Below are 23,184 nucleotides of genomic sequence, written 5' to 3' on the forward strand. Positions count from 1 at the left end.
CATTTATCTTGTTTTTTTTGCTTGCATCACATGATTTATTGCTCTTTTTAGCATGTTGCTTGCTTTATTTTTGCTTCTAGCCTAAATCTCCTTGCTTTTTATGCCTTATGCCATGTTTCATGCTTAGATCTACATCCTTACATGCTTATATGTTTAGATCTACATGCTTTATGTTATATGCCATGTTTTCCTATGCTTTGTTCCTCATTTTGTTATAGGATGAAGTTAGGGTTACATGCTCACATGCTTGTATGATGTTGTTAGCTATGCCTTGCTTGGATCTATGTATCTATGTGTTTATTTCCATGTTATATGGTTAGATCCTTGTCTTCACATGCTTATATGCTTGGATCCATGTTCTTCCATGTCTATGTGCTAGGCTTTTACATGCCTACATACATATTTCCATGCTTATATGTGTAGATCAGTGTGTTTACATGCTTAGATCGATGTTCTCTACATGCTTTATGCCATCATCTATGTTCTTGTGTGCTTCACAACTTGTTTATGTGTTTAGGCCTAGACCTTGTTTGTCATACCATGTGCTATTGTAGTCCTTTTGTTCATTTTTATCGCATTTTCTTGTGTTTTGGCCTAATGGTTAGGACTCGATCTAGACTCTATGGTCTTTGTAATCATCTATACACCAAGGCCGCATCAAAGGATTTGGAATTGGATCACCCCTATTTGCATGTCTATACTTGCTTGCTTCTATGCTTTATGCTTGTGTTAGCCTCTCTAGTTCTAGGTTTTTCCATGCTTGATGCCCTTAGCGGGTTTGTGGTTATGTGATTACATCCGACACCCATGAGGCCTTGTTTGGATGTAACCATTTGAGATGCATCACCATGATGTCGGTTGCTTCGTGCACACCTTTCCCCCTTTTCCGCTCCATGTGATGATATGCTTGCCATGTTTATTTGTGCCACCCACTAGCTTTCTATGCATCTTTACACGCTCGCTTACATGTTAATGCACAAGTCTTTCTTGCTAGTGTGTTGTCCATGCTTTAACACAATGAAGTTATAGACATTTGATCCAAACCTACATTTGTCCCTCGTGGACACCACCTTTTGTTTGCTTTCTTGCTTTTTTGCCTTCTCGCTTGTTTGCTTGCTTTCTTGTTTCTTTGCTTGCTATGTCTATCATGCGTATCTACTTTATGCCTCTTTCATATGCTTTTTGCATCTTTTCCTTCCATTGCTTGTCTTCTAGTTTCTTGTCTTTGCCTTTTCATATACACACATGGAGCGAGAACGCATGGAGCTAGGGCACGATCTCCCAAGCGCAAGCAAAAAGGGCAAAGACGTAAGCATGCAAATATAAACTAAGCAGAAATGTTCAATAGTTTTAGGGGTCTAGCCTCTCCCATTTGGTTATGTACTCTTTTAAAACCCCTTCCTTCCTTCCTCTTTCCTTTCTCTCTTAGATGGGTTGTATTAGGTATATCATGACATGTACTATTCGTCCTTAACTCTAGAGTATGACGACCCTTGTTTGCACCTATATTTTGGGCCATGCTCTAGGAATGTAGGCATTTACTTTCCTATTCTGTGTACTAGCATTGTGCATGATGTATGTATATATATAACTGCTCCCCCCTCCCGGTGTGATTGTCATAGTCCATGTCACCTAAGGCAAAGTGATGCCTAATTTCTGCCATGAAAGTAAGGTGACATGCCACTAGATTTTTGCCACAGAAATCTAGTACTTTGCCTGAATGCCTTAGGAAAGCATAGATTAGGATCACGCCCTTTCAAAAGCCAAACCTCAAAACCCCATGCATGGAAAGCCCTGAAAGCCAATGCCAAAATCATGTTTTTTACTGCTAATTTCCGAAAATTAAGGTTTTATCAAAACAAAAGATTGTCCTTGGACAGGCATTGTGGGGTGCCTAACACGTTCCCCATACGTAACCAAACTTCCGGACTCAAGAATCAATATTTTTTCCCATCCACATTAGATTAGGAAAAATGCCCTTTTTCTTAGCCTAGGATTGGTAATAAAATCAACTAGAAACAGGTGACCAATCACACCTTAGGAAAACCCAATGATTGGTTGCAACTTTACTTACCTTTGGTAATCCCTAAAAATTTGGCCAAGATTCCTACCACACTGCCAAAGGTAGACGTACCTTCCTCCATTGAGAGAGAGAGAGCACCCAAAGCTCTGCGCGAACCACACCAAGTGCACGAACCAATCGAGTGGGGCCTCCAACGGAACCTGCGCATACGGGAGCGTCACCATAGCGGGTGGTCGAACAAAGGCCCGACAACGGCGGTTTTCCTCTCCGATTGAGGCCAGGTGTCGACACGGAGTACCATAAATGCATACTCCTCCTTCTCACATAATTGTATGTCCCATTAATTAAATTTATGGTAGGACCCAAAATTCATGTGATAGGGGGGACTACGCATTTATGGTTCTCCCGGAGTATTCAATAATTTTCCTCGTACAAGGGGTGGGAGCCATGAATTTTCACTTAAGGGGGCCGAGAGAAAACAACCATATTGATTTGCAATTCAAGAAAAACTCAGAGTATGACATTCATACATACATACATATGTACATACATGTCTTGGCACATTAGTTTAGTAAAACAAACATTAAATCCAAAGTCTTAACTATATATTTGTATATATATATATATATATATATATAGCACAAGATCACTATTAGAATTTTTTTTATCAATGTAATTCATATTAGCACTCAAAATACTAACAAATTAATTGACCAATTGAGCATTTTAAGTCATTTTTACCCCCTGAGTTTCTCCTTTTTTCTTTGGAACAATTATGTCCATAACATTCATAGAAATCAAATATAATAAAATCACCAAATTAGACTACTATGGTAAAAAATAAATAGAAATTAAATTCAACCAAATTACACTACTGTGTGGGGGGGGGGGGGTGTCAAAAACACGATTGCAAAGGAGCAGAAATAATTTTCTTGATCTACATAACTAATTTATGATAAGTGTGAGAATGAAATCCACAATGGGAGAACTAAACAAATAATCAAAGATAAAAATGACTGAATCACAACTTTTCACTTGTATAAAAAAATCTTCCTGAGGTGGGTACAAGGACGAAGAAGGATGAACACTTATGGAGAGCCTTCTCACTCTTATAGCCCTTCTCCTCCTCCAACTGTCCTGCCCATTAGTTGGATCTTAGAGAGATACTTGTTCCATCAGTACCCTTCCTTGCCATTTCTTGATCATGATGGCAAATTTTCGGGTGTCCTCCCTACTTAGGTTAGTTAATTAGCATTTAAGAGAAGTCTTAAATGCGAGGAGATTGTTGAATTGGGTTCTGCATTCTTTTTGACGAGTTCCCATCATGATCAGGTGAAGATTGGCCTCTTCAGCAACACATGCAGGCATTTCTCGCACTTCCTTAGGAGCACGTGCTTCGTGGATCTCCTTGGCATCGTCTTCGAATGGCTTTTCCTGTAGTGGGCTTCCTTTGTACCTTGACTGTAATTGGGTTAGGCCTTTACCATAGAGGGGGCTTCTTGATTCTTCTTCTTCAGGCTAAGATCCTAAGGGAGAGCTCAGGTCCACTCCCCACAACTACTATGGTAAAAAAATATTTTGAAAATCACTTTTGTACTAATGTACTACATCTTAGTTTTATCCGCTATCCTTTCAGGAAAATTGAATGAATAAAAAGTGGTAAAAGTGAAGGGTAGTAAAGGATATGGATGTGGATGTGGACATGGGATATGGTCTTAGGCTCTTAGAATAAAAAAAAGAAAAAGAAAAAAAAAAAAAAAAACCAAAAAAGCAAAGAAGGGATTTGGCTGTAGCTATGCTTTTAGAGGAGAATGGAAAAGAGAAAATGAGTGAATTTTTATAGCTGGAAAGTCGGGATTTGGAGTGGGGCAATTCTTATGGTTGACATGTAGAAGGGGGGCCAAGTTTTTTATCCAGTGGGACCAGCTCTTAAATCAAAGGAACTGAGACCAAGTTTTACCTACAATTAGAGAAGATTTAAAAATTTTTGGAGGGGCGTCATACATTACTTAACTTTGCCCCTACTTAGAGGGTGAATTTTACATTTTAGCCCGTATTGTATATATTATTTTCACATACTTGCCATTTCACCATGATGGATGGATAAGTGAAATAGCTATTCTTTTTTAGTAAAGAACTTCACCTAGTATGAGATTACATGGCTTTAGCTTATGATGTAGAACATTTATCATTTCATGAATAAAAATTTTAATCTTCCCAGTTCCTATAAAAAAAATAAAAAAAATAAAAGGGCAAATTACAACTTACCTGCATGTAGTTTGACCAAAATTTAAGTTGCCTATCTATGATTTGAAATTTGGCACTTTACTCACCTTAGATTAGTTCAGTTAGATTTTCTTTACTCACAAAAGGAAGATTGAAAAATTCATGCCAAACAATTACATCTATGATGCTTTAAATACATATACAACTAGGAATTGAATAATACACAAGAAGATCTTCAATTTACACACTTAGATAAAATTTGATGAAAAATAGAGAATAATTCTCATCGACCCTTAATAAATCTCACCAAGCATAGGTTTAGATTCAATTGCTGTTGAATTTTCTGCAGTAACCACCATGCTTGTACTCGCTAATGATGAGTTGAAATAGCTAGTATCAGTTCCTATAGTTGCACCCTCAGTCAATACATTGGTTATATCATCATATGTCCAATTTGTCAAATATCCTGGCCTTGAAGTTACAGTGCTTACTTCAATATCTCCTGAAAGCATTCCCACCACACGCAACATTAATGGCCATAATGTTGGGGACGGTTGAGTGCATAGAAGAGATACTCATATCAGCTGTTTTACTTCTTTCTCATCAAATTTTGATAATGTAGAGTCCACATGGTCTATTTCACGGTTGTTTTCATGTAACTGCCAGGCCTGAGAAAGATACATGTGTTATTAGAACAGCTTTACAATATTACATATAATCCAAATTCATACTTTCTGTTTCAATGAGTCTAGTTGTTCATAATATAGTATAAAGATATTGGTAATGAGTATTCTAATTGTCTGAATGAATAAGACAATCATGTTTTACAAGGGATCTAAATAAAATCCAGTTTTTTCCCCTAAACTCATACAAAGGCTCATTTTGTGAATCTAACTTTTGCATAAATAAGAACAACCAAAACGAAATAAAACTTATGTCTTATCTTGGATTTAATAAAATAACATTGAAAGAAGCTATTGCAAAATTTTGGTCACACAAAACTAGGCTCTTGCTAGGGTAGATTTGGGTATGGAGACTCATTTCATTTCCTATTATGGAACAAAGTGGGCTTATTTTCAAATACTCTAAATTATTAATTACAATTTATTTTGCTTCCTTTGGACGTCCAAACTTTCCTCTTAAGAAGATCCAAGTTTAATTTATTTATTTAGAACAAAAAAACAAAAATCCATTCAATTAAAGAAAGATAACAATCTTATACATGGAGTGCAAGAATACTGTCCATATCCATTCAAGCAGATATATCTTTTCTTCTTCCAGGCTTGAGTTAGCATTTGGCCTCCCACTAACAATCTCAAGAGCCACAATACCAAAGGCAAACACATCACCCTTCTCTGTAAGGTGCCCACGCATGGCATACTCTGGTGCAAGATACCCACTATATCAGTTAAAATTGCACTTAAAGTTTAGTACTAACATAACTAAAAAATAACAAAATAAAATAAAAGGATTATGTAATTCAGAAGCACAAGGTGACAAGCTAAGACTCTAGGGTCTTACATGGTCCTGCAACGTGGGTGCTTATGTGTGTCTTTTTATCATCATAAAGTTCGGCCAAGCCAAAGTTTGATATTTTGGGAATGAGATTAGAGTCAAGAAGGATATTACTGGCCTTCACATCTCTGTGTACAATTTGAAGCCATGACTCCTCATGAAGATAAGATAAACCTCTTGTATATCTAAGCGTGCTGACCAATTGAGATTCAAAGTTCTATTTCCTGTCTCATGCAAGCATATAAATTTAATCTACATAGTATAAATAACTAGTTACACACACAAACACAGAAACAGCAAAGACGGGTTCACATACCAAATAATGCTTGATCAAGACTTTTATTCTCTAGAAACTCATACACAAGGAGTCGTTTATATCCCTCAATGCAACATCCATGCAACTTCACAAGGTTACGATGTTGCAGAGCGGATATAGTAGCAATCTCAGCTATGAATTGGTTCTTTCCTTGGTGTGATGTTACAGAAATTTGCTTCACAGCAACTACTCTCCCATCATAAAGTGTTCCCTATTACAAAGTACCAAACAAAATATTAAAGAAAATATTTTAAAAAAAGAACCACGTCTACATATGATTATAATCCATTAGAGTAAATTAAAAAGCAGGGTTTGGCTAATTATAAGGATGGATGGCTTAATATATATAATTTACACTTCTTATCTGATTGATGGCTCAAGTCAAACAATGTAAAGCAAAACAATACAATCACATAAAAAAATAAAATAAAACTAAACAAAACAATACAATATCCATTTATATATAAAAATTTTAAGGATGAAACTCAAAACATTGTAGTTGCTTAATGGTAATCTTCAAAATGAAATTTTATGTACAGTTTAATCATTTTCAATCTCATGCGGCTCATACCATTCAAAGGAAAAGTATTAGCAGGGATGACAACATTTCCCAAAGATAAATGTTCTACAAAACACTAGATAGCCTTCAATTCATTGGGTCCAAAATGTCAAATTTTTTTATAATAATAATAAATTAATTTTTTTGAAGTGTCTCCTTTTTCCCTCCAATGATACAAGCAATACAGTAAGCAAGCTATTAACAGCAGAAAGATCATCTTATGGATTCCATTTCATAGATCAGGTAAGAAACCATACAAATATCTAGGAAAAAAAAGGATAAAAGAAAAAAAGAACCGTTCTTTGTTGCTAAAACATTAGTAACAAAAAATTAATTATGTTTGCCTATGACTTCAATTATTTGGTCAGAATCTCCTAATGCTAAAACATTTTGGAAACTCTTTATTTGAATCAAATGTAATGACTAAAAATGCTATACCCTCCACAAGATGTAATTACTCAGCTGCTCAAACTTTAAACCATCCACGAGAATATTAAATTTTTGGAATCATCAATTCAAGATTTTATACGTAGTTTTTTTATTTTTTATTTTTTTTAAAGAGATAATTACAACATGCTGCTAACCTCGTAGTTCGAACATTTTTTCCCCCTACACCCCAAGTATTTTGTGAAAAGAGAGGTGTCAATTCAGCTATAAGGCATTAGATGATTTTATATGTAGTTTGTTTGAAGTGAGACTACTTAGAATGTGTGTCCAATAATTATTTTTTTGGCCAAATTATATTTTAAACCATATAATTTGAGTTGATCTCAATTAAACTCTATACTTAAAAAAAAAAAAAAAAAAAAAAAAAATCAACTAACACCTTGATCTTTGAAAAACATTTCATTTCACCCCTCCATCTATTTTTTCTCTAACATCACTTACCATAAACATGCCTAAACAATGGTGTTTTACAAAGATTAGTGTCACAAAAATTTGACACCGCATAAAATTTAGAGAGAGAGAGAGAGAGAGAGAGAGAGGAAATACAACATTATTTTGGACTTAGCAAGATTCACCATTTTATAAATAAATGACGACATAGGAAACATGGACAGAAGCGGTTAATTGAAACTTTTGATAAAATACTAGGTTCTTTTATATGTAACCTTTTAAAGTTTAGGGCTTATTTGAAATCAGCCAGGTATAAAATATAAATTACCCCTTTTTTCATCAATTCATCACCCACTATAAGTAGATTTCTGTAAATCAGTGATTTTTAATAACAGATTCACTTCTTAAAATTGGGATATAGTGACATAAAATGGACCTCATTTCACCATACGACGCTTTGTTTTATAAGTATACCAAATGTAAAGAGCAAGTTGCACTGAAGATTGAACAGTCCAAATCCGCAATAGCCCAAAAAAAGGAATATGAATTTGTGATATGGCGACATAGACAAATATGAATTTGGGAAAATAGCCTAAATCAGAAACAAGTAGAAAATAAATTTGTTCATTTGATTAAAGAACTTTGAATAAATTTTGACTCAAACGGAAGTTGAAAGATAACAATAACAGAAGATGCAAATGCATTAGATCTAGTAAAAGAAATAGTTTATTGTTATGGATATGGGGTTATGAATCTTCATTTTTTTTTGGGATCAATTTACTTCTACAATAATTGCGATTGCCAGTTTCTCACCAATCACAGGATCAAGAACCAAGATATCATGGTAAAGAGTGCCACGCAATTTCAAAACAAAAAGAAAAAAGAATGTATAGGGAAAATATACAGGGAAGAAACTAAAAAAAAGGGCGATGTTGCAATCTATTGTTTGTTAATTGTTATTTGGTTGGACGTAGCAATAGATGTACAGTAGCTCTAACTTACATCAGGCAATCAAGATTAAGTTTGACAAGTGACAACTATCATGTACCAGCAACATGATTTTTGGCTTACCTTCATCATCATTGGTTAGCAGTTTTCTTCTTCGAACAATATAGAAAACCACGGAAATAGAAACAAAGCTCAAAACTCCAACACCAACAATGAGACCTACAATCAGACCAGTGCTATTCTTGTTGCTGCTTGGAGGTCCTCTACTAACAGTGGGTGTAACTGGAAATTCTATACAAAAGTTAGTCAATAACATGTGAGGAAGCCAGTACCTAATTTTTCTGAATTGCACCTACAGTTTTAGCAGTTTATTACCTGGGGTAGCACTGATAGCTGAAATAGAAGGCCCATAAATACTTTGAGCAGTTACACAGCAAGTCCCTTTTCCAGCCCAAAAGAGATGGATTTCAAGGTAGTTTTGTGATACCTGAACATTTTTCAGTTCCTTCTGAACAGCTACTAAAGATAAACCACCGGCATCCTTTCGTATGTCAAAATCCTTCAAAAAAAGATTCCCCTGGAGTAAACAAACTAAAAAATTAACAAAAAAACAGGAAGGAGGATAAAATAAAGGAGGTAATTTTACAGGGAAATTGGAGAGGGACTATATCACGGTTGTGTTCTTGGAAACTTGAATTTAGATTTGGATTTTAAATCAACAGACTTGAATTGCCTTTATTTCAAATCCATTGATTTTAGATATCATTTCTGTTAGGTTCTAAAGACTTAGGAACTTTTTTGTTTAGAACTCTAATGTGTATTGTTGGCAAACCATGAGCAAAACAAGTTGTTTAGTTGTGTTTAGACTTGCTCAAAGTTGTGTCATTTATGTAAAGTTGGATTTAAGTTGTTGCAGAATTAAAAGTGCAATTCGGCCTGGTTCAATCGATCAAAGCTTAGGCTCGATCAATCGAAATTCGGGCAGAATGCGTTTTTCTACAGAATTCCATCTCAGCCCTAGTTCATTTAAAACGTTTAGGGTTTTGTATTTTTGCCCTAAGTATATAAGGCTTGCCCTAGGTATATAAGGCAAACCCTAGCCATGTTTTAGTGTTGCTCATATTGCTGTTTGTGTAAATCTCTTGTGAGATCTGTGAAGAGCTTTCCTTTACACAAACTTAGGATTATCAAGAGGTGATTTGTTCAAGAACTTGATGATCATTCAGTTGCTGCCATAAGAACTTAAAGAAACACAAGTGGGTGTGCTTGTACTTGCTGGAGAATCCAAGAAAGAAGGAGTTCGTGGTCTCGGAGCTTGCACATGATCGTATCAGTAAGTTTCTACTGGTGGGTAGCAATGGGATGTTAGTGGTCTAAATCCTATTGTAAAATTTCGATTCTTTCATAATGGATTCAGGTTTACCTTAAGGATAGCTAGGTTAAATCCTCCCCAAGTTTTTACCGATTTGGTTTCCTAGGTGATCATATCATTGTGTTATTTATCTTTCCGCTGCTTTGTATAATATGATTGTTTGATTGTGATAACTTAGATTTGGAATTTGGACAAAGTAATAACTTGGCTAATTACCTAGGTTAATCCAATTGTGTTTTTTAAGGGGTCTAAAAACCATTAAGTGGTATCAGAGCAAATTGCTCTCTTGTTGTTGATCTTTTGATCTCTGAGCTGATCTTTAACCTCTGTTGTCATGAAACACGGACATTCTCTTATTATTCCTCCTCATTTTGATGAGAATAATTATGTTTATAAGAAAATAAGGATGAAAGCATTCCTAAAATCAATTGATGAGAGAGTTTAGAACTCCGTTGAATACGGATGGGAGAAGCCCACGACTCTTGTTAGTGAGTGGTAAACTTCTCAAAAAGAAGCAACCGCGTTCAATAGCAAAGCTATGAGTGCCATCTTTAACGCTGTTTCTATGGAGGAATTTAAGAAAATCTCTAATGTTGAGGTTGCTCATACTAATTGGAATATCTTCCAGACTGTGCATAAAGGCACAAAGGCTGTCAAAATCAATAAATTGCAGCAGTTAACTTCTAAATTTGAAAGCATTAGGATGTCTGATGATGAATTTTTTGATGAATTCTATGCTAAACTTAATGATATTGTTAATTCTGCATATAACTTGGGTGAAATCTATGATCAACCTAAAATTGTTAGGAAGATTCTTAGATCTTTGATTGAAGATTTTAGACCCAAGGTGACTGCCATCAATGAGAGTAAGGATGTGGACTTCATCCCTATTGATGAACTTGAAGGATCTCTTCAATCCTATGAGTTGGACCTACCTAAGACTAGTAAATTCAAATCAATGGCTCTTAAGTTAGTTGATGATGTTGATGTTGGTGGATTTGATGATGAGCTTTCTGCTACAGAGATTGCTTACCTTGCCAAGAACTTTAGGAATTTTCTTAGAAACAACAATAGAAGGGCAAGAGATAAGAACACTACTGAACCTAGAAACTTTAGAAAGAATGATCCCACCGCTACAAAAAAGATTGCTATTTGCGACAAAACTTTTTCAGCGACTACAAAAAGCTATCGGAAAAACTAGCTTTTTCGACGGCAAGCCTCTTTCGTCGACAATTACTCGTCAAATATTAAAACATTTGTGACAGCAAAATAAGTCTGTCGAAAATGCCTATTAAGTCTGTCGAAAATACCTATTATTTTTGTCGAAAATATGATTTTTTTTGGAGGGAATTGTTCCCACCTTATTTTTTGCGACGAAATAAAAATATTTGTTGCCAATAAAGTATTATTTACAACGACTATAGAAAAACCGTCGGAACTATTAACACTTGTGACGGCTTTCATGCATCAAAAATACCAAAAATAATTTTTTTATGGTGTTAGTATTTGTGACAAACATTCTTCCATCATAAATATAAAAGAGAATATTAGCGATAGACATAAAGCCATCGAAAGTGGTAAAATATTTTGGAGGGAAAATTCCCTCCTTAGTTTTCATATTTGTGATGACATTTATCCATCGCAATTATTTATTTATTTTTTTTTCTAATTGAGTTTGTATTTGCGACGAACATGTTGACCGTTGTAAATAGTTAATTTGTTTTAAAAGAAAGAATGTATTACTAATGGACTTGGATCCCTCGCAATAAATAAGATTTGTGATGGACCTAAGCCGTCGACAATGGTAATTTTTTTCAAAGGGGGAATTCATGCCCTTATTTTTCATGTGTTTGACGTTTTTTTTTTTTTTTTTTTTTTTTTTTTTTTTTTTTTTTTTCCATCACTATATATTGCATTTGTTATTTACAACGAACATGTTGGTTGTCGTTAATAGTTAAAATTTTCTTAAGAAAAGAAAGTATTAGTGATGGTAAGGTAAATCCATCACAATAAAGGTGATTTCCAACATACATGGCCATAAAAAATGGTTATTTTCTTTGAATGGTGAATTTTCCTCAATTTTGTCTTAAAGATCTAGATTTAAAAAAAAAAAAAAAAAATTTTAAAAGCTGCAAAAAAACATCTTTCAAGACCCTCTAAGTACTTAAGGGCTATTTTGGTCATTTTAGAGTTAAAAGGTATTTTGATAATCTTAAAGCTTTGAGGGGCACTTTGGTCATTTTGTAGGTTTTTGGTTGTGTTTTGGTTATTTTAGAAGTTTATGGGTATTTCGGTCATCTCCTAGCTTTGATGGCGTATTTCAGCCATTTTGGATGGTCGGATTATGTTAACAGGGTTAATCAAAGTTTCTCATTAGGTGGGTACAACAATATGTGTCCATCATGCAACTAGATAGATATCCAAAATCTGACCGTTCGATTGGAAGAATGTGGTGAAATATTTGTGTTTGTAAATTACATTGACAATCAGACGGTCAGATTGTGAGAATAGAGTAGTCAAATCTTGCAAAAATTCGTCAAAGTGTATTAAACTTGTTCAATCTTTGGTCAAACTTCAAAGTTAGTTTTAGGACCACTAGATTTGATCAAATTAGGTTGATCAGGGAGGTTTTACATGGGTTTTGGGTATTAGTCAGTTATTTAAGGTTTTCTTGATTTTCATGTTTTTATCAATTTCAAGTTTTAAAATAGCAAAACAAGGTAGTCAAAAGTCACATACAAATCCATTATGGTCATTTTGTAGATTTTGGGTTGTGTTTTTTAGATCATTTTATCAATTCTTAGTAATGTTTATATAATATATAACTCTCTTGAAAGAGTATTGAATATTTTTAGTGATTGAAGTTTCATGATAGGTGGATACAACAACATGCTTCCATCTTATGCCATAATCAGATTTAAAATTTGACCATTGGATTGAAAGAGTGTGATAAAATATTTTTTTTGATGAACTTTGAGCTCAATCAAACGGTTGGATTGTGAGAACGTGACCAATCAAAATTTCTTGATATGTTGGTACAATGACACATGTCTATAATGTTCTAGACTTAAATCCAAAATCTAACCGTTGGATTGGAAGAATGTGGTGATATATTGGTGTTTGTAAAGTATGACAAAAATTAGACGGTTGGATTGTGAAAAATGAGTAGTCAAAGTTTGCAAAATTTGGCCAAACATGGTCAATATTGAAGTTGGGTCTATGACCCATGGGAAAACTGAAAAATTGTGGGTACATAATAAGTAATCCCCTTCACTACATCCAAATTTTAATTTCTTAAATCATCTCCAAGTCACATTCACATTCAAGCTTTGGCCGATGTGAAGAATGTCTCTCATCTCTCTTTCCTATTTTAAATTGAGATACTAAATAAATAAATCATCTATCTTCTTTTATCAAAAAAGAAAACTTTATGTGAAAAAAAAAAATTGCAAGAAGTGAGATTTCATAGTGTTTCTATATTTTATTAATAATAATTAATAAAAAGTGATATTTCAAAGTGATGACAAAAAAAAAAAAAAAGCGGGGTGGTTGTCATAAATGAAATACATGGTTTTGTTGTAAAAATAAATAAACAAATAAGGTTACATTGATTTCAAACAAACCCAGCCATGCTTATTATCATTATTATTATTTTTATAAAAAAGAAAACATAACAATATCATTATTATCTTTTAGTTAAAAATAAAAAAATAAAAGAGGAGGAAAAGACAAAAACCATAGCTCCCAGCACTTTCCTTCTCCCTTTCACTAAAAAATAAACAACCCCACTTTTTAGTTTAAAAAAAAAAAAAGGGAGGAAAAGACAAAACCCTACCTCCTAGCACTTTTCTTCTCCCTTTTACTAAAAAACAAGCGCCCCCACCTTCTTCTTCTTCTTCTTCTTTTTTTTTTTTTTTTTTTTTTTTTTTTTTTTTTTTTTTTTTTTTTTTTAAAATACTCCGTCCTCCCTTGCCCCCTCACTATATTAACACTCCTATTTCACTAAAAAAAAACACCCTTATCTCCATCTATTGTTCATTTTCTCTCTTTCTCCCAATCATAATCAAACCCAAAAGGTTAGTCTTCTTAGATCCTTATCTTTTGATTTTTTTTTTCAAATTTTTTTTTTTTTTGATAATGTATTGTGGTTTTGTAAATGTATTTGCTTGTTTATTTCATTTATCTAAATTTTGGGTTTAGTTTAGATATACCTCTTTCATAATATATCATCTAGTATTATAGGCAAAGTTCTTGATAGTTCGGTACTAGCCCATAGTGTAATGTTTGTGTGTATTGGTGTCCTTAACCAATCTGTGGATTCATGAGAAGCATTTTTCACTTGATAATAGTGCTTTGTTCAATTTGTGTTTTAGCCTTTTAGAGTTTGCCTTGTTTGAGTTTGCCTCTTCTTTGTTAGTAAAGTTCCAAGTAAAGACAAAAGTAGCTTATAGTTATATAATAAGATTGGTGATTATATTATTCTTTTATTATTTATATGCAATATATATTGATAGATCATATTAGACTAACGAATAAATGTAGTTCAAACACACACACACACACACACACACACACACATATATATATATATATATAAGGCTTATTAACTTTAACAATCTCTAGAGTTATATTATTTTATTTATATTTATATTAAAAGTGAAAAATACTAAAGTTCTAAACTTTTTTTTCCAAATTTTCTATAAACTTATGATATGATAAGTGGTTATTGGAGAGAACAATCAATCAATTGAACGAGATGATAGCTTTTATTATAAAAAATGTTTTGAAATCAATGGGCTTTAATTATATGCAAGCAACTACTACACATATATATATTTTCTCAGTATAATCAACATTAAATTTTTTTGTTATTTTATTTAGGTTGTCGAAATAAGTGATAAATTTGCTCATTATAGTTTTCAATTAATTGCTATTGTTGGTACATATGTGATTTCATGTGACTTGTTGTGATGATGGATATATTGTTAAGGGTGATGGAGATGTACTATTAATATGGTTATTGGTGGCAGATGTATTCTTCTAAGTTCTCATTAACTGGAGCACTATAATGTTCTTATATATTTATTCAGTTTAATTTAAAATATTGCAAACCAATGCTAAAGGAGGAGATCACAATGTAAATAATGACACAAGATGACTATGAGGAGGAAGATGACTTTCAGATGGAGGACGACACTAACTCAAATGATAATTGATCTTCCAATATTTATACTTTCAAGTTTAGTAAAGGATATGATATAGCCTTCGTGTTTTATTGAACAACATGCTATTTTATAGACCTTTTAATATTTTCATTTTTAATGCACTTATTATTTTTGAACAATTATGGATTTGTGTTTGTTATTTGAATGGAGAAACTTTTATGAACAATTATGGATTTGTGTTTGTAATTTATATATTAATTATTCCATATACAGAAATATTTGATATTATCAAATAAAATAAAAATATCATAAATTTTTTTTCGATGGAGCTATTTTTTTTGCAAATAATGTATGAGTGACGAGATAAATAGTTTTTAATAACAGCTAAAGTTTGTCAAAAAAAAAAAAAAAAGTAATTGGTTGCATTAATGTTATATTTTCGATGAAAAACTAGGTATTTACGATGGCTTTTAGTTGTCGAAAAAATACATTAATGACGGTCATTGTTCATCGCAAAAGGTATTTGGTTGACCAACTTCCTCATTTGAAGTTCTATTTTTAATGACAAGACAAGTATTTGTGTTAACTTTTAGTTGTAAAAAAAATACATTAACGACAGTCTTAGTTCGTCGCAAACTCTATTTGGTCGTCCAACTTCCTCGTATGAAGTTGAATTTGCAATGGCAATTATTAAGTACTTACAACGGAGTTTTGCTGTCGAAAATAAGTGTTAGCGACAGCCTTGTTGGCAATATAATATTACCGACAAGGCTTTTGTCGACGGATGTCGACGGCTTTTTGCTGTCGATAATACGAATTTGCGACGGCTTTTTGTACTTTTGCGACAAACTTTAACCATCGCAAATAAGCTTATTTTTTGTAGTGCACTAAGGTTAACAACACTGATAAACCTAGAGAAAAATTAGGTGAATCTTCTAATAATTCTATGGGTCCTCGGTGTTTTGGATGTCAAGGGTAAGGTCACATGAAATCTGAATGTCCTACTTACTTGAAGTCTAAGGGTAAGGCTATGGCTGTAACCCTTAGTGATGGTGAAGTTTCTAATGATAAGTCTGATTGTGACGAGGAAGGAAACTTCATTGCTTTCACTGCTACTGCTGTAATCAATGAAAGTGTATCTGTTGAAGAGAACTCTTCTGATGGGGAACTCTTTGAGGATGCAGATCTTTAAGAAGCCTACAATAAACTTTGCAAAGTTGCTGTAAAGGATGCTATGAATGTTGAAATAGGCTTGAAGAAAATTGCATCTCTTGAGCTCGGTAAGAAAAATTTGCTTGTTAAACTGTTTGATGCTACTGAACTTTTGAATAATGTGAAGACTGAGAACATGCTTTTACTTGATCAAGTTAAGAATTTGGAACATGAGCTTTCTGTTGCTAGAGAACAATCTAATAGGTTTGCTAGTTCCAAACTTGATCATATGCTTAGTGTTCAAAAGTCTCCTTCTGACAAAACTGGGTTAGGTTTTGTAGAAAACATCAATGTGTCTGCACCCAATTCCACTATTTTTGTTCCTTCATCTTCTTCTGAACCCCCTATGAGTGAGATTGTCAAACCCTTAGAAGTTACACCTCCTAGGAAGATTAGGGTTAATCTGAAAGAGTCTAAACCTAAGCAGCCTACCCTTTCTAAGGACAAGTCACATGATAAGCCTGCATGGGTTTGTCATTTTTGTGGAAACTCTGTACACATTCGTCCAAACTGTTACAAGCTACAAGCTGCTAAGAGAGCAAACAAATCAAAAGTATTTGTGCCTTAAGCACAAGATCCTATGGTACTCATTGGTGAATTGGTAAAGACTCTAAACCTTTATTCCAATCCTGGTGTTGGAAATCATTCCCATGTGAATAAGAACTCCAATGCTCGTGGTGCATCTAAAAAGTTTTGGATGCAAAATGCTCAATCTAATTGAGTCCTTTTGACATGGTCCTTGTGTTTCATTGCTATTCTTTGTGACCATTGTTCTTTGGTTTTTGTTTTCTTTGTTTCTAGGATTTGTATTGCATAACATTTATGCATTTCATTCTAGGTTGTTTTCATTTATTTTATTTTATTTTTTTAAAAAATTAAAAAAAAAGGAAGAAAAAGGAAGCAAGTTGTGTTTTGCACTATTTTTTTGGTTTTTGAAAACAAGGTTGGTCAATTTATTTTCACATGACATGTCTTTTGTACTTTGTTTAGCTTTGATGAACTTACTTATTGCACTTTACTAGTTGAAGCTTTGTAGTGCATGTTGTGTGGGAAAGATGTTTATGGTTTTGATCACTTTGTCTTGATCTTGAAGTCACATGTCTTTGACTGTCGGACTTGAACTTTTAAAGAAAGGGATAAATAACCATCTCACCACTGTTCACTAGCCAATCATGAACACCTTAGTGCATATCGTAAGATTTTATGCTCAAGAAAGTGTAGCACATGCACAAAAAGATCATAAGGTGTAGCCTCGGTTTAAATGCTAAAATTGATGTATACATTATTAGACTTAAAGCTAAATCAAATAATTGCTAAAATTGGTGTGTACATTATCCTGACTATTTTAATAAGTTTCTGAATAATTTAAAATTGATGTGTACAATATGAGGCAAAATCAAACTTACATGATTGCAAGCTTATGATCTAGAAGATGTGGGGGTTATATGATGTAACTCTTTTGGAAATAGTCTCTTTCAAATTCTATGTGATGAATTTTGTAGATTTTGTATTTAAATGCTATACACATATCACCTCACATGTATCTCTAACTTTTGCTAGTTGCACACACTACACAAGTTACTCTTTGCTAAACATTGTACATATTATTGTGTGTCTTTGGTGTGACCAACCAAGTTTGCAAATACTTTGAGTTTTTATGCAAAACAGATTTGATGCTTGAGAATTTATGGAGAATGTTTGATGATCTTAGTTTTGGGAAAACTAGATTTAAAACTTTGTTTTTGAAATACATTTCATCACATACTCATGCATTTTGTTCATCAATGCTTTGAGGTGTTTCTAAAATGTGTCTTTATTATTTTCAAAAACTTTGTTTTTTCTCAAAAAATTTTGTAAGGCTTTGTCTATTTCGATTGATCCAATCTGTTTTTCGATCAATCGAAATTGTTTAAAAATGTTTAAGGAAGCCTCTGTCTGCTTCGATTGATCCAAATTGTTTTTCGATCAATCGAAATTGTTTTAAAATTGTTAAAAGAAGCCTCTATCTGTTTCGATCAATCGAAACTGATTTTCGATCAATCGAAAATCGTGAATCAGGTTTTTTAAAATCAGAGTTTGACTTGTTCAGACTTACTTTTCAAAAAGGTTTTCTAACTTTTCTCTCTCTCCGAATTGGACAAGGCTTGCCCACAAATTTTTTGTCGTTTTCCTCCGGATTTTTTGTAAGGTTTTCTCTCTATAGGCCGGTAAGTCCTTTATGCCCTTCCTTTTGCATTTTACTTCATGTTTTCATGCATTTCATTGGGTATTTTCGGAACCTTTCAAATTGGGGTTTTTGATGTTTCAAGCCTCTTTTTCTGAAATTGATCATTGGGTTTTGTTCCTATAATGTTATAATCATGATCTATGATGCTTAATTTGATCAATTTGGTATTTTGTGCGAAATTGAAAATTATAGGGCTTGTATTTATCCGAATTTGGGGATTTTGTTCAAATTGATTTCAATTGATGAAATTGGCTTGTTGAATTGTTGTAATTGATCATTATTTTATATAATCTATCTTGTGTGATGATCAATTGGTCAATTTTTTACCAATTGAACAAGTGGTTTTTCAAATTTTTGGGGTTTTTGTTAGAAACTCTATGCTCATGCCAATTTTGTGAACTTGAATTTAATTTGAACTTAATTGCACTGCATTAGAGCATGCATCATGACATTTAAATTGTTCATGCATCATATAGATTTTTGTTCTATATTTTTTTTGTGCTAACTTGCAGTCTGCCCTTGGTTTTTGTTTTTTTTTTTCCCGCTTTGTGTCTTTGTCCTTTTCCTAGCACAATGCCTAGGAAGACTAGAGCCCATAGGACCCCGTCCACTTCCTCTAAGTCTCCCTCTAGGAGTGAGTTGTTCAGGAATAACAAAAGCATAGAGGTCTATGAGAAACTGAACTGTAAGAGAAAGATTTGGGCTGAGCATTTTGTTGTGTTAGATGAGGTTAATCCTACCATTATGGCAAACCTTGAGAGTAGAGGTTGATTGTCTTTGTTAGAGGTAGATCATCCACCTCTAACCGCCCTGATTAGAGAGTTCTTTTCAAATCTCTCTTGCCACGTTTATGATTCCAGCACCCTGGTTTGGAGTTGGATACAAGGTGTTGAGTTCACCATTACCCCTCGGATAATGGCTGATGCTCTTGGGGTTCCGGTTGTTAGGGAGCCTGTCTATCCTTATGAGGAGTCTCCACCCCTAGATGACGTTATGTCTTACATCACTAGGTCTTCTATCCAGTGGGGTTCTGATCCTTAGATCACGTCTGCTGAGCTTACTGAGACTGTCTATCTTTTCTTTAGGATAGCGTGTCATTCTTTGTGGCCTATTTTTCATTTCCACATCATCCCTCTTGAGCGATGTGTGTTTTTGTATGCTTTTGTTTTCGGTGCGTCTATCAGCTTCCCTCATCTGTTTCTTCGTTCTTTGAACGAAGTTCATAAGAGTTTTGTTATCACTCATGCTCTTATCCATCCTATTTTCATTTATAGGATTTTGTTGTTTCTCGGTTTAGTTGATTTCCTTGCTGGTGAGCTCGTTCATGTCATAGCTCCCATAGGTGCCACCTTCCTTAGGCAAAGGGCTGCTCACTTAAGAGTTGGCTCTACGCGTCCTAAAGGTGGGTCATCTGGTGTTGTTTCCCCTCCTCCCTCTTCTACAGTTACTGATACGGCTGAGGCGTCTGGTGTTGCTGCTGTTGATGCTGATGTACCTCCACCGACTACTTCGTATGATTTAAACATTCGACGTATGTTGGATCATGTTTTGACCGTTCAGGTGCCTCATGGACAAATTTTGGTGGACGTGCTCGATGAGATCCGTGCTTTGCATGCAGAGTTGGCACAGTTTCGACGATCCTTACTGTCACCTCCTTTTGATGATGGATTTTGATTGCTCTTTGGCATTCCGTCACAAAAAGGGGGAGTATTTTTTTATTTGAGCACTTATAGAGTTTTTGTTTTTAGGGGGAGAGCATTTTTTTTTGTGTGTTGGAGCTTGTGGAGATTATATTGTATCTAGGTGCTTCACTTTGTATTTACCTTTTTAGCTCGTTTTTGTTTTGTTGGGCTATTCATGATAGGGGGAGATACAATTATTGTTTTATATGTTTCTTGTTTCAATTGCTTATTGATTTATATTTATGAGTTGTTCATTGATATTTGTCTTTATTGTGTGTTGGTTGAAATCAAGAATTTATTTTGTTTACTTGTATTTTTCACACATGCGGTTATGCATTTTGTTTAGTGTTTTAGGAAATATACAAGTTGATTCAATTGAGATGCTATCTACACTTACAACTGATGGATAGTAGTTAGGATTAGATTTATTATAATGAGCATTTTTTTGTAAAGGGATTTTCTTTGTAAACTTTGAGCTTTTAGTTTTGTTTTGTCACGGATTGCCAAAGGGGGAATTTGTTAGGTTCTAAAGACTTAGGAACTTATGTATTTAGAACTCTAATGTGTATTATTGGCAAACCATGATCAAAACAAGTTGTTTAGTCATGTTTAGACTTGCTCAAATTTGTGTCATTTATGTAAAGTTGGATTTAAGTTGTTGCAGAATTAAAAGTGCAATTCGGCCTGGTTCGATCGATCGAAGCTTAGGACAGAATGCGTTTTTTTGCAGAATTCCAACTCAGCCCTAGTTCATTTAAAACGTTTAGGCTTTTGTATTTTTGCCCTAGGTATATAAGGAAAACCTTAGCCACGTTTTAGTGTTATTCATATTGCTGTTTGTGTAAATCTCTTGTGAGATCTGTGAGGAGCTTTCCTTTACACAAACTTAGGATTATCAAGAGGAGATTCGTTCAAGAACTTGATGATCGCTGCCATAAGAACTTAAAGAAACACAAGCGGGTGTGCTTGTACTTGCTGGAGAATCCAAGAAAGAAGGAGTCTGTGGTCTCGGAGCTTGCACGTGGTCGTGTTAGTAAGTTTCTACTGGTGAGAAACAATAGGATGATAGTGGTCTAAGTCCTATTGTAAAACTTCGATTCTTTCATAGTGGATTGAGGTTTACCTTGAGGATAACTAGGTTAAATCCTCCCCAGGTTTTTACCGGTTTGGTTTCCTAGGTGATCATATCATTGTGTTATTTATCTTTCCGCTACTTTGCATGATATGATTGTTTGATTGTGATAACCTAGATCTGGAATTTAGACTAAGTAATGACTTGGTTAATTACCTAGGTTAATCCAATTGTGTTTTTTAAGGGGTCTAAAAACCATCAATTTCAAATCCAAGGTTTTTAAAGTTGGATTTCATCAAACAAGATATTTGGATTTTAATCACTCAAATCCAAATTGACATGCCCAAATCTTGCTATCCAAACGCATCACAAAGGTTTCATTCAAAATCCTTATCATGATTATAGACATATTTTGGATATTATGGGTGTTGGAAATTAATTGCAAAAGTAGTGAAGAAATTACAGAGTGGTTGTGCCATACTTAAATAAAATTCTGAAAAAAACAAGAGCAAATTAGATGGTCAAAGAAAATTTGAGGGGCCAAAAAGGAAAACCTCTAGTGGTAATTTAGGAATTAATTAGATAATCTCAATTATAAATATGCATCATATTCAAGGAAATTTTTGCATTGATGAATATATTTGTTACATACATTCTTTTTTTCTTTTCTCTTTTCTTTTCTTTTCTTTTCTTTTTTTTTTTTTTTTTTTTTTTTTTTTTTTTTTTGAGGTAAAAGATAGAAATATTATTGATTAGAAAAACGATATACAAGAAAAAACGTATAAGCCCTATTCAGGCACATTCAAAATAGGGGAAGAGTTAGACCTCTAATACAAGCCTGAAAAAACAAATACTCCATTTCATCTTCGGCACTAAAACCTGATAGCTTATCCATTGTTCCTTTTTGCATTGGTGAGATTTTGGTATTCCTACAAGAACCCAACAGCCCCTGCCAAAATGGTTTTGGGGTGGGGTTGAACTCTCTCAAACTATACTTTGTTTCGTGCATTCCAAATTCCCCATGATACCACTGCCTATTTTTCTAAATTCGTTTTAGAGAGTCTCTGTACCAACGTTTTGAACATCAAGAAGAAATCATTGGCTTCGTTTGGGCATTTTTCGATTTTCCCCGAACATAAGGCCCATATGTTTCTTGCGAAAGGGCACTCCAACAGCAAGTGACCTGCAGATTCTGGTTGCTTACAACACAGTTCACACCGAGCATCCACATTCACCCTTCTCCAATGTAGGCTCTCCCTAGTAGGCAGTATATTTGAGCCGGCTCGTCAAATGAATTTGCGGACCTTTGGGGGCACATTCAGCTTCTAGATTTTCTTCCAATAAGTTCTTTCCCTACCAGCTGTGGAGTGTTCAACCCAATTTTGTTCCTGCAGCCTGATGGCAACTTGATAAGCTGACTTTACCAAGAAAGAGTGGGATTTGTTTTCCTTCCAAACTAGTACATCCTGAGTCAGATTACTTTGCAACGGGAAAGACAAAATTTTCATACATGTCCGATGTGCAAAGAGGTCATGTATTTTTTCCCTATCCCATTGGAAAGTATGGACATCAATCAGATCCTTTACCATCAAGTTGTGTTGTTGGTCACTAAGGAAAATTGGCTTATGGGACAGCCACCTATGGGCAAACACTCTAATGGATTGACCATCCCCCACCTTCCATTATGCTCCTTCTTTATATCCCTTGCAGCTAGTAAATTTCGCCATACATAGGATGGATTATTCCCCAACTCAGCTTCCATAAACAAACAATTTGGGAAGTATCGAGCCTTATAGACCCAAAAAAATAAGGAGTGGTTTTGATGGATTAGCCTCCATGCTTTTTTTGCTAGCAAAGCTAAATTAAAAGCATGAATATCCCTAAACCCCATACCACCCCTCTCCTTTGGGATGCACAATTTTTTCCAATTTATCCAGTGGATTTTCTTCTCATCCTTTGTCTGCCCCCACCAATACTTTGCCAAAGTAGAATTAATTTTGTCACATAAAGCTTTTGGGATTTTGAAAATA

General features: G+C 34.1%; 1 protein-coding gene across 1 annotated transcript in view; it reads right to left on the reverse strand.

The window, feature by feature from the left end:
- Positions 1-4,824: 4,824 nt before the first annotated feature.
- The window catches only part of LOC115985148 (probable LRR receptor-like serine/threonine-protein kinase At1g56140), a 37,122-nt gene continuing 18,762 nt past the window's right edge, over positions 4,825-23,184 (reverse strand). Inside the window, exons 12-18 of the mRNA XM_031108114.1 lie at positions 8,800-9,001; positions 8,548-8,715; positions 7,528-7,538; positions 6,081-6,291; positions 5,901-5,988; positions 5,489-5,648; positions 4,825-4,917 (exon numbers count right to left, since the gene is read on the reverse strand). Coding sequence (XP_030963974.1) covers positions 4,825-4,917; positions 5,489-5,648; positions 5,901-5,988; positions 6,081-6,291; positions 7,528-7,538; positions 8,548-8,715; positions 8,800-9,001 — 933 coding nt within the window. The remainder of the gene's footprint in view (positions 4,918-5,488; positions 5,649-5,900; positions 5,989-6,080; positions 6,292-7,527; positions 7,539-8,547; positions 8,716-8,799; positions 9,002-23,184) is intronic.

Source organism: Quercus lobata, chromosome 4 (genome assembly GCF_001633185.2).
Source record: "Quercus lobata isolate SW786 chromosome 4, ValleyOak3.0 Primary Assembly, whole genome shotgun sequence".
Taxonomy (NCBI): Eukaryota; Viridiplantae; Streptophyta; class Magnoliopsida; order Fagales; family Fagaceae; genus Quercus; species Quercus lobata.